The 12,351-nt window shown below is 37.0% G+C and overlaps 1 protein-coding gene across 17 annotated transcripts in view; it reads right to left on the bottom strand.

Moving 5' to 3' along the window:
* The window catches only part of SYNE2 (spectrin repeat containing nuclear envelope protein 2), a 272,956-nt gene that overhangs the window by 59,924 nt on the left and 200,681 nt on the right, over positions 1-12,351 (bottom strand). For all 17 annotated transcript variants that reach the window (XM_036238293.1, XM_036238291.1, XM_036238296.1 and 14 more), the window contains 9 exons: positions 11,450-11,623; positions 10,026-10,157; positions 7,668-7,864; positions 6,601-6,733; positions 5,483-5,665; positions 4,916-5,062; positions 3,040-3,216; positions 1,584-1,739; positions 92-244 (listed from right to left, as the gene is read on the bottom strand). In XM_036238293.1, the coding sequence (XP_036094186.1) occupies positions 92-244; positions 1,584-1,739; positions 3,040-3,216; positions 4,916-5,062; positions 5,483-5,665; positions 6,601-6,733; positions 7,668-7,864; positions 10,026-10,157; positions 11,450-11,623 (1,452 nt within the window). The remainder of the gene's footprint in view (positions 1-91; positions 245-1,583; positions 1,740-3,039; positions 3,217-4,915; positions 5,063-5,482; positions 5,666-6,600; positions 6,734-7,667; positions 7,865-10,025; positions 10,158-11,449; positions 11,624-12,351) is intronic.

Genomic DNA, 12,351 nt, shown 5'->3' with positions numbered 1-12,351 from the left:
ATGGAGCAAGTCTCCACGATTAAACATCAACCAGTAAGATAAAAGGCGGATATGAGAAGAGAAATAGTGTACTTCAAATGAATTCTAGTACCTGGTTGACAATACTGCTCCTCTTTTGAAATAACCCATCAATTTTGGATGCTGTCTCTTCTAACAATGGCATTGTCCCACTCTCCAAAGTCAGGTAACTTTGTCTCAACTCATCCAGCGCTTTGGATTTAATTGCAAGTTGATTTTCTATATCCTGGAAGAGAAAAAGAAAAGTTTTCATACGCATAATATCACAACACAATAAGGTGTACGAGATAGGAGTTTGCTCTTTTCAAGTAAAAATGACATTAGAGTATATAATTAAATAAATTACACCAAAGACATTAACCATAGCATTCTTAATTCAGTTTTTATAATGAATTATGACAATATAAATTTACATTATTACAATATAAAGTTTTACAATAATTTCAATTATTCAAAGATCTAGATTTTAGAAGAGTCTAGGTAGCAAGTCCTTATCATCATGGTATAGTAAAAAGAGTCCCCGTTCCATGTCTGGCCTGTACTGGCTGTCTAACTAGGTATTGAGTCATCAAATTCTCAAGTTCACATTTTTTTCATTTGACATGAAAGACCCCAGTAATGAAAACACCTCATGTTGTGCATAACTTAGAACTCAAGTGAAACAGGGTGACCTGTTGGAGGGTAGTGTAAGACTAAGCAGAGGGATGCAGGCTTCTCGTCAGGAGGTATGTTGGATCTGAGGTGGCTGGAAGAATTCTAAAGTGCAAGCAGCTGGCGGGTAGTTAGAAACAGGATATGACCATTTGAAAAACTCTCATACGGCGGTGTTGCTGCTCACATGTCATGTACAGTATTATTCTATAACCTTCTAAGAAGAATTGGGATGTGACATGACTTTCCACCCCAACTGCGAGTAGTGCCGCACCTGCACGTAGTGGGTACAGAAGCAGCATAACCTGGGATCTGCAGCCACAGGAACAGCTGAAGTGTTTTCAGTAGAGTGACACAATTAGGGCAGTGTGTAAGGAGGACTGACCTACATTTGGGTGCAGGCACCTCAAAGACTAAACAACCTGGTAAATGACAGCTAAACAAGAAGGCACAATCAAAACCCTCAAGCCCAGATGTGATCCAGACGGCTGTTCCAAAGGATAAGCAGCCCTTTCAGAAAAAAAAAATCACTTTCCTTTGGAGAAACAGAATGAAAGGCTCAATCACTGAAACTCCAGAGTAATTTTGTGACTGTTTGATAAAAATCTTTTTAAAAAACAAAAATTGTTAACACCTAATTCAAAATTCCCTTTTAGCATTTCTTCCAGGAGTAACATTCAAACCTCAAAAACAATAACCATGAAAATACATTGTCCTATTATCATAAAAAAATGACATTTTGCAATTTAGTAAAACCCATAGGTAATTATCTATTTGACGAAAGAAAGGAAGTACATGGGGGCTTGCAGGGGAGTCCCCGGAAACTACCATAGCTTGCCCTACTCCCTGGGGCATGAGTTATGACTAAGAAGCCTGACCAAGTTGCACTGAACAGGTGTTGTGTGTCTTCTCACCTGACAATCCAGGAGCATCTTCTGTACCGAGATAACACTTTCAGGTTTTTGTAAAGTTTTCAGTCTCTCCTCTTGCGCCTCCATCCAGTTGTTCAAAATCTGTATTTTGTTTTCATTCTCAGTGATACTTTCCAAAAGTTGTTCTAAATGTTGTATCTACAAGTTAGGAATAAGAAAATAAAAATTTGTTTTAAACATGTGCTTTAAAATGTAAATGTCATGATATAATATTTTAAATAAGATAATTTTGTTTCTTCTCAAAATATTTCTAATATTTTTCATAAGATTTCTCAATAACTTTTGGAATAAACATTCATAAATCAGGAAATAGAATTAAATCCCTTTTTTAAAAAATCTAACATTTGAAATGAAAGCTAATCTGCTAAGAAAGGTGGCTGTTTTGGAATTCCGTAATATCTGAACAAAATGAATTCATGCTGCTAACACTATATACTTACATATACATACATACCTAGAGTATGTAAAGTTCTATTCATTTTCCAATGTCATAGGCATTTGCTGTATCATGATACATGCTGTATATTAACTTAAAAGGCTGCCCAATATTTCGCCAAGTGATACAGTATATCTTAATTATTCCTCTGTAGTTAAAAATTAAGGTAGTCTACTTTCACCAGTACAAGGAATTGTGAATTGAACACTGTGCACATATCTTTTCCTTTTTAAAAAATATTTACTGTAGATAAATGTATAAGAGGTACACTGCTAGGTTATGAGATTAGATGATTATTATGATTCTTGAAATTTTCAGAATGCCTTCCAAAAGAGTAATATTTAAGCCATTATGTGCAATGTATTAATAAGTGTGTAATATTCCATTAATGTTTATTTTTAATATCCGATAACTGAAGTTGTAATCTTTCCATGTTTGTTAATAATTTTCTTTGTGAATTGTCTATAAATCCAATTGTATGCATTCTCTACACAATAAAGAAATCAACCAATTGTCACTATCAATTATATATAAATATTAAATATTTTTCCATGAATAAATCACTTTAATCTTTTCAGAGTTATGGAAAAACTACCGAAAGGCCACATTTTTCTTCCTTTTATAATCTTTTCAAAGCTGAAATATCTTGCTCCTTTTGAACATTTACTTTCACAGAAAGTGTCAAAATCTGACCATTTAGTAGCCTCACATAACACTCGATATCGTAAATAAAATTTCTCCTTCTCATTTGCCTAGCTCAATTTCTCACCAAGAAATCTAAAAATCTATAAAAGAAGCCTATATAAGAAATCTATAAAAGGAACATAAGAACTATTTTCATACTCTAATGGAGAATGCTTAAACACAGGATTTATAAAAGGGCTATAATTGAGATGATTACTAGGCTTAACTGTAAATTAACGATATGTCTTTTAAGATTTTTCAGAAAGTGGTATTTTGCAAAGGCCAAATCATACATCACATTGTGACACATAAGCACACCTTTCTATTCAGCATTCCATGTACCCGGTGCCATTGGCGGTTCATCTCTCCCAGGTGCTCTGCAAACTCCGTCCTTTCATAGCGCTTACTTTCTACATCGCAGGTGCTTAACTGAAGTAATGACTGGTTAACAAAGTCAACTATCCATTGTTTATAGTCCATTTCCATTCTAAACTCCTAAAACAAAACAAAACAAAATTAAACGACCAAAGCCTGAATTGAAGTAGGAAAACTAGAGGTCCCCTTTGGTGCACTCCAGGGGGCGCCAAGCTCCCATCCATTAATCAAGGTGCACCGGTCAGGAGGCACCTGTAAGGAGTTATGTTCTACCTTCTCTGACCTCACCAGATGCCTGCTTTATTGGAGTGAAGAGTAGTTTTGGAAATTCCACATTCCTGGGAACACAGAGACTCACCACTTTCAAGGAGACTAAAAAGTCAAAGGCAGCACCATGTACTGGTAGCTACATCATCTGAACAAATTCAGGACCCAGGGGCTGAAGGAGGGTTCCTGTGAGAGGCCACCTAAGAGCTACATTGGAATTCAGAGCCATCCTGGGGGCTAACAGAAATAATGGGATGAGAAATCTGAAGTTAAGACTCCCAGAAAACCCAGGATACCTTTAAAGAACTTTACCAGTTTAGGCAGCTTCTCTATTCCTGTGGGGACAATCTAGGCTACCCAGTTTAAGTTCTACAGCAATCCTAAACCCATCCCCAGTCAAGCACACTTCTGTCAAACCTGTTACTTGCTGGATTTACCCTGGCAAACTCTAGCACGTCCTTTGGAGATATCCAAGGGGGAAAGCCGTGAGGTATGTGCCAGGTTACTAGGGCCTACGAGAATACATACATGTGGATTCTATAAAGGTGCCACTACTAACCAACGTTAGGATGTGACAGAATATGACAATAAAATCCTTGCTAACATCATGCTTTGTGATTAAGCTATTCATCTTCTGCCTACCAGAGGCTCAATCTATCAGCCTGTGAGGTGTTTGAAAAAAATGACCAGGGTCTTCATTCACCTGTGTCCCTAGAGGCGAACACAATGCCTGGCACGCAGCAAGTGTTTGTGTGCAGCTTATTCAATATTACTTAAATCTACTTGAAGTCCAATATCATGGAGAAGGCCCCATTCTTATCTATTTGTAGGATATGAACTATATCAACTTTTTCTTATGCATTCTCTTATTCAAAGAACATTTACTTAACATTGGCTGCCAGGTATTGGGCTAGGTGTGCTATTTCATATAGATGAAGGATAGCGCCTGCTCTCAAGAAACTAAGTTAAGGTGAGGAGAGAGGCAAACAAGCAAATTATAATACCATGTGATAGCAACTATTGATAGCGCAATGGAGAAACCTAATTCCAGAAAGTAAACTAATCTGGCTGGGAGAGACAGGGGTAGATTTCCAAATGAGAAGATACTTGAGCTGACTGTTGAAGGCTAAGAAGATTTCTATAGCTAAAAGTGGAGCACTGGAATTCTAGGCCAAAGGTACGGCATGTACAAAAAGCACGAAGAGGGAGATCACCAGAAGCAGTCGAGGGACCGTAAATCATTTTGTTCAAGCAGAGTCCAGGGTTTGCAACGGGAGAACGAAAAGATGAGGGTGGAGAGGTAGAGTGGGGCCAGAACCACTTATAAGCTTGGGTTCTGTCCAGTGGTGATGAGAGCTACTGCAGGAATTTAAGCAGAATAAGAGCGAGTATACCAACTTCTCTCTCGAGAATCATCCACCATCCCATTCCCCACACCTAGGACTAATTTTTCTAAATTATATCCTATATGTCTCTTTGTTCAGTATTTCCTCTCTAATTGACTTGCCTACTTACTTAGTGAAAAAGCCTCTAGCTCTTTTTATATAATTACCTTATATTTCTGAAGGAGATTTTTAACTTGAGATGCAGAACTCAGTGAAAGTTCAGAGTCTTCATCTGCAGTTTGATGTTCCACGTTGTTCATCCAGCTAATCATCTCTGTGATTGCTTTACGAGATGGCAATTTCTCCATCTGAAGCTGCGAGAACAAAATAATTTCCATTTAATTACCTTCAGTTAACAAAATGAATCAGGGCATCACTTAAGATGATATCTGATTTGATAAAAGGCCTTGCTAGATAATTATGCAGGTTACTCACAAAAACAAACCCAGCATTCAAGCTTAGAATAAGCGACCTCAAAACAATGACAATAACCTTCACATAAACTAATGCGGTAGTGCTGATAAATTGGGAAATAAAGTAATTAAGCCTGATTTCTCTCTCAAGAAAGATCTCATTGGAGGAGAGTCCAGTAATTAAGACCTATATTCAGTGGTGCCAGAGAAAAATAGGTAGTGTCAATGAAAATTATTGAGTCAAAGAAATAATTTAAAAATAGTTGTGAGCTAACAAGTGAATGCTAATTCAAATACTGGGTCTTGAAGTGCTTATCGTACCTGGTGAAGTTTCTCTTGAATATCTGGAAGTTGAATTATAAGTATTGTCCACTGTCGTTCAAATTGTGCTAAAGAAGCTCTCAGTGTAGCTGTATCAGCTCCTTTCAGGTGAAGAAGTTGGTTCCCGGTACTTATGACCGCCGTCTTTAAGGAGGACTTTTCATCAAGTTCCTTCGAAAAGTCCTACAGGAAACAGTTTTAAAATTTAGAAACTGTTAACATTTAAATATAGCACAGTAACTAAGAGTCAGAATTACTGTTAGAGTCCAAACAAAATAACTGAATTCAAATAGTAAATATCTGTATGTGAATGTGTAATGCATACATGCACACACGCGCATACACACACACACACACACACACACACACTTTTTCCTAAGTGCGAGGCACTGTTCCAAGCCTTAGATATATGGTGGGGAACAAAAGAGATGGGATTCCTGCCCCCTGGGTGGCTTATCATCTAGTGGATTAATATTTTAAAAACAGACAAATCAAGGTTTCAATTTTCAAAAACTATGAAACACAACATGAAGCTCACATTAAATGAAGTAAATGGGGACATATTTTAACTAAAATATTTCAAATCTTTCCTGTGTACTTATGGGTTTTCTAAAGTATATTTTAAAATATCTACATTTTAATACCAAAGTGAGAATCACAGCACCATATATAAAAAATGGTAAGAGAAAAGACTGAGGGAAAAGACTAAAGGGTCTCAAAAGTATCATTTATAATACAAGAGTTATACTTCCCTTGAAGAAAAAAATCTCAAAACAATAGAACACTTTAAGAGAAAAATCATTTCTGCATATGATAGTTTATATAACTTTAATATTTATGAATAGTCCCATGAGGTTTTTCTTCTGCATTTGTAAAACATGCCTGCTGTCAGAAAAAGTTTTAAATTTACATACATTTCATAGGGTCAATTAAAAATATACTTTATCATTACTATAACTGTATAAATGGATGGTATAAAGTAACGGTTTGGAGAATGCAGCTATATTAGTCCAAGTATTATTCTTTATCCATAAATGACCAGGGAGCCAGCCTATCATATCGTTTTCCTGGTATTTATTTCTGACTGATGATTATGAGCATATTCCATTACGACTTACAAAAAATTTGTCTATGTTGCTTCTGATTGTATCCAAGTCCTGAGACACATTGAGGGACTGTTCTTTCCAGTAGTTCAGAGTTTGCTGGGAAGATTCCAACCACTTGGTTAACTGATCCGAATCTCTGTTATAACTAATAGGACCAAAATGCGGGAGAAAGGAAGTTAGAAATGTGCTCGATTGGGGTTATGAATCACCAGCAGATTTTCTTATTTTACTGTATGTTTTCCTGTGTTGATCAGCCCTATTATCCAGAAAATCATGGTGTTTTTAAGGATTGCAACCTGTTTTATTCCATGTACTAGATACGATTCTCCTGCCATTGTCTATGACTTATGACTAATCAAGAACAAAGTGACATTTTAAAGTCTAAAATACCCTTTAAGATATTTTTTTTTTAATCAAAGCTATACATAAGTGAACCAACGGGCATGGAGAGAGATTATTTTTATCCATCAAATGTCTTCTTTTAGATTTGTTCATAATAAAAATATAATCAGCTCAAAGTGCTAATGGTTAGATGCCAACATATTTACTTGACATGATAAAAATATCCAAATAAAATGCTGTCCCTAGTTTAACTTTTAAACTTCTTTGGATTAAGACAGCCCCCTAAGAGACAGGGATGACAATCAGTTTAAACATTCTATGTTTTTATTCTGTACCTTCCTTGAGGAGTTCAAAATTAGATCAACTAAGAAAAAATCTCTGAAGAACTCCAAAGACTTTTTCTAACTATTCTGTCAGCTGAAAATATTAAATATTTTTAAATTTTAAAACTTTTTGAGGGGAGTAAGAGAGCAACATCATGGCATAAAGATAACATGCATAATTTTATAACATAATTCCTAGTTTCCACAGAACTGATTATATATTATCCTGAGTCTAGCAAACCAGTATCAGAGACTAGATTCTACTTGGCCAAGAAGAGGGGCCCAACTGCCTCAGATTGTCAAAATAAAACCACACAGTCAGAGGGCCACGTTAAAACTCGGTTGACTATAGAATCTCTCTGAGGTCTTTCTCCACATCACATTTGATGCCCATCAATCCCTAAGAAAACATACCTGAGCAGATGCCTGAGAAGTGTTTGTAGTCTGTGTAGTTCGTGATCAATTTTTTTGTTTAGGGACAACCACTGCTCTTCTAGTTTTGCAATCTGGCCCTCTAGTTCACGACAATTCACGGATCCCACCAGCTGCTTGCCTTCATTCAGAGTCTGGTAAAGTCGGGCATGCTTCTCATCGATGTTTCTTTTTATTTGCTAATAAAGGTCACAGAAGGAATTATTTAAAAATGAAAATGGCCAATATATTCACAAATTCTTCATTAAATATCTACCGTAAAGACTACCGAAGAAACATTACCACTTTTCTAACCCTCAAGACTCTTGCAGTCTGGCTGGACAAACATGGTTAATGGCTCATCCATCGCCTTTCACAATGAGGGCTCCAACTACTATATTTCTATGGCTCAGGTTCAGCTCTATGGACTTACACATGCAAACAGAAAACAATCCACAGATTTAGATCTGAGAGTTCATTCCTCCGTCTAAAAACAAACAAACAAAAAAGCTGGCAATCTACAGGGCGTAGTTAGCCTGCAGACAGGTTTTGTGTGACCTGGAGATTATTTTGAAAGACAGGAAATTTTACACAGAAATCAGGATTTCCTGTGACTCAGGGAAAACTGGAGCTAGCCATCTGGGTCTGCATTCTCAGGGGGCAAAGATGGGCTGGGACCGAGCAGCTCTCTCTGGTTCCCCTCCACCCCAGTCCCCACCACCGTTCTCTCACTGTAGACCCAGTCAGCGTCCCTTTTTCTGTTCTCCTGCCTGGCCCCTGTAAGCATTCTATATTGCAACTTAGTTATGAAAGGCGTAAATAAGAAAGCATTTATTATCCTTTAGACCCAAACAGGAGGCAAAATTTATTTGAAGAGTCCTCTAAATGTAAGAATTCAGTACGGAGAAAGGAAGAGGAGTTCAGGAGAATGAATTAAAGCAGAGAGCACATTGTTAACAAAACTTCATGAGAAGAATAAAATTCTTCAAAACTGAATACAATGACCCCCTGAAGAGAACTCTGACTAAAGGCAATTATCTTCCATGATTGGGTTCAGCCAATGTCACTTATCCTGACAGTTACTTAATCTTTAAAAATATATTACTATCAAAATAGAACTTTCACTGTTTTCCAGTTAACTTAAGCCTTTTTAAAAATTACCAGCTTCCTGACCCCAGAGAATTGAGATTTACCTTAGAACAGGAGTCCCCAAGCCCCGGGCCTCAGACCAATACTGAGTCCGTGGCCTGTTAGGAACTGGGCCGCACAGCAAGAGGTGCGTGGAGGGAGAATGAAGCTTCGTCTGTATTTGCAGATGCTCCCTAGGGCTAGCATCACCACCTCAGCTCCATCTCAGATCATCGGGCATTAGATTCTCATAAGAACACTAGTCCCTGGTGCCAAAAAGGTTAGGGACCTCTGCCTTAGAGTCAGGCTCAATAAAACAAGATGGCAAAAAGATCATTGTAGCTTTCTAGGCATTTAGAGAGCATAACTACTGTGTTCCAAGGTCTTCTGGAAAATGTTCCTTATAGGAGCTTAAATGTCTCCAAGGAATGGCAGGGCCTTGCCAAGTATTTCATGCTTTCATTTTCCATCTAGACTATTCAGGCAATGAATTTCCTTTTGAAGTTTTAAAGTTGACAGTTGATAGCAACCTCTAGCCACATAATTCAGCTTCTCATTATATTTATTCTAAACTCAAAACTGAGTATTTTCAGTTTCTGTTGAGAAGGTTTAAAATTCATTTTTATCTTGGTCATGTTCTCAATGCCACTTGAAAGTCATTTAAAGGTTTTTTCTGTGCTACTGAAATCTGAGACATGGAGACTTTGACAATAATAAGTTGTATAATTTTTAAAATGTGAAGTCTTATGATGCTTGTAACAGGTAGGAGATTATCGTCTATCTCATATGGGCTATGTCCAGCCAGAGCTTCACTGTAGTAATAAAACTAAATATACGTTTAGAGGCCCATGGTTTGCAAAGTTCTTTCTATACTTTAGCTTATTTCCATAACCACTGATATCTGCCTCCTGAGACAGATAGAACCAGCTTAACTATCTGTATTCTACAGATAAAGAAACTGAGGCTTAAAGACATGGAAGATGACAGAGTGAAAGTGAGAGCCAGGACACAAACCAAGGTCCTTGACTCCAAGGCAGATACGTGGTTATGCTGAGGAACTCATGATCAAATCTGTAGTCTGCCCCAATATGTCCACGTCAGTAGTGTGATAAACAGTATTTCATTTTAATTCAAATCATTTATCTTCAAAGTCAATCAGTATAGTCACAACAGAATAAAAAACACGAAGTGCTGGAGAGCATGTCTTTGACAGCTTAAATGGAAGCAAAGTACCTGGTAAAATGAAATCCTTTCCACTAATCTTTCTTCCGTCTCCTCCACCAAACTCACAGAGGGCAATGTAGATATAAGAATCTCCAGGTCCTTCTCAAGTGATGCATAGTTTTCATCAAATTCTTCCCATTTCTAGAGAATCGAGAACATAAAAGCCAGTGGGAGCCCTTTTCTAAATTAATTTGGTCATTGTCTGGAACTAATCATGAAAATAAAAATGAACTCTGAGACTGTACAAAATTAAAGCACAGAATCCTGGGGCTTCTGAGAGATCTAATTCACTCTAGTAAGAGCTCAGTGTCTAAGGGAAGATAAGTACTGCCTTTGCAGAGAAGGTTTTTAAAAATCCAGTTGGCATTAGTGTTTTATGCTTGTCTCATCAAACTGAGGAGGGACTAATATGATTAAGATGTGTTCCAGCATATACCTCTGTAGAGGCCTCAGAGCCATAAAACAGTCTCTTTTTTATTTGGAAAGGCAAAGTATTAATTTTTAAAGTCTTTCTCAAGAGATACTCCTGTTAGGCTGCTTCTGCAACTCCCTGCTCGAATCCCCAGTCCACCGAACACTACCCTACCATGCTGCTTAGAGGATAATACCACTGTTTGAGGTGATGGGCTTACCCCTTTCTTGGGGGAGTACTATTGCTTTCCCCTAAATCTCCATAGAAGTCCACCTCTAGGGTCTCAGCATACTACAGGGCAGACTTATGGACACTAAATATTATCTGTTGGAAAAAGAACCACTGTGCTAATTCTCGTATCTATTAAAATAGAGGGTTACATGGCTATTCAGGGCACCCATTGGGACTACGAAGTCTTTTAATACAATGAAATACTACTATCAATGTCAATTTGACACACTAACTAGAAAATTTTATTAGCATGCAATAAAACCATATCATATCACATCACATTAAGTTGAATATTTCTTTGCTTTTTGTATATTTCCTTTGTGTGATAACATCTACTGTGTTTAAAACATTAAAGGGGAAAAAATTAAAACTGAGAAAGCTTTATGCAAGCTTTTTTTCTTTGAATTGGGATAAGACTGTCACCAATCCACTTCAGCAACAGAAAGAACATCTAAGCCTGTCTTCTTCAGAGAGTAGTTTCTGAACCACTGATTGTTTCATACAAACGATCTCATTCAAGATCTCAACATGTTTCCAATTTTATTTGTACCACACAAACCTGAAAGGTAGAAAGATGCTGTGCCATCCCTAATTTACATAGAAGAAACCTCAGCTAGTATTTCATTTAGGGGTAGCAGTCAGAAGTAGAACAGCGTCTCACAATCCTCATTGTTAGTTCTCATTTAATTACTGCTTAATCATAACTAGATACTTATTTTTGACATCTTAAAGCCATGGCTGAAAATCTGGAATTCCCAGCTTAAGTATAAAGCTTATCTAATGCAAATACCTGCAACAAACTCTGTAGCTTTATTCCACATTGGTGTGACTTTTCTTCTAGTAATTTAACTTCTTTTACTTGTTCTGCCCACAATGACTCTTTCTTTTGTAATAAAGAAGGAAGCATTTTGTTGGAGAATGTTTGGATCAACAGCATGTCAGCAACAAGCTTTTGGAAAAAAAGCTGTAAAATAGAGGTTTTAATATTTATTTCTACTTCAGGAAAATCTTTAAAGACCAAGCTAGCTCAACATTTTATACTGTTATTTTGTGGGGTTTTTTAATCCAAAATCCCAGGACAGCCATGTAAAGTCAAACATAAAACAAAATCGACCTTAGTCTTTGATGGAATTTTAACAAATCATGAAGACTATCCTAATATTTTCCACAAAACAGTTCAATTTAAAAGGGCAAATTTTATTAGTTAATTTCAATTTCCTTCTTAAATCAGTTATTCTGAGGTTTAAGAAACTTTACAAAAAAGATACTGACATAGCTGATTCATTTCAAGACAATGATGGAAAGATAGGTTAGCCCAAGGAGCCCATACATTCAACAGCCGGGGGTTCTGCAACTCTGACTCTAAACTTCTATTCCATAAGACAGCTAACTAAAGATTATTTGTTACCAGGGTCTTTGGGACCCTGGTACCTAAAAGCTCTCAGAATGGCACTTTAAGAGCTTTTAAAGGGAAAGGTTTTCCTTCATTTGGTTCTTCTCCATTATGGCAGCTACCCTCTCTAACCGTTTGGAGGAAACTTGTGCGAATCCCTTCTGTTCCTTGAAGAGAATAGATACATAGAAGGGGTTACAACAGCAGCCAGAACAGGGCCAACACACTGTAGATATCAACTGATATTTTCTCCTCTTCCCCTCCATTCTTTAAATGTATTTACCTTTTAAATTCTGACT

This window comes from Rousettus aegyptiacus, unplaced genomic scaffold, assembly GCF_014176215.1.
Source record: "Rousettus aegyptiacus isolate mRouAeg1 unplaced genomic scaffold, mRouAeg1.p scaffold_m13_p_3, whole genome shotgun sequence".
NCBI lineage: Eukaryota > Metazoa > Chordata > Mammalia > Chiroptera > Pteropodidae > Rousettus > Rousettus aegyptiacus.
Note: the sequence above shows the minus strand (reverse complement) of the source record. Positions and strands in the feature narration are given on the sequence as shown.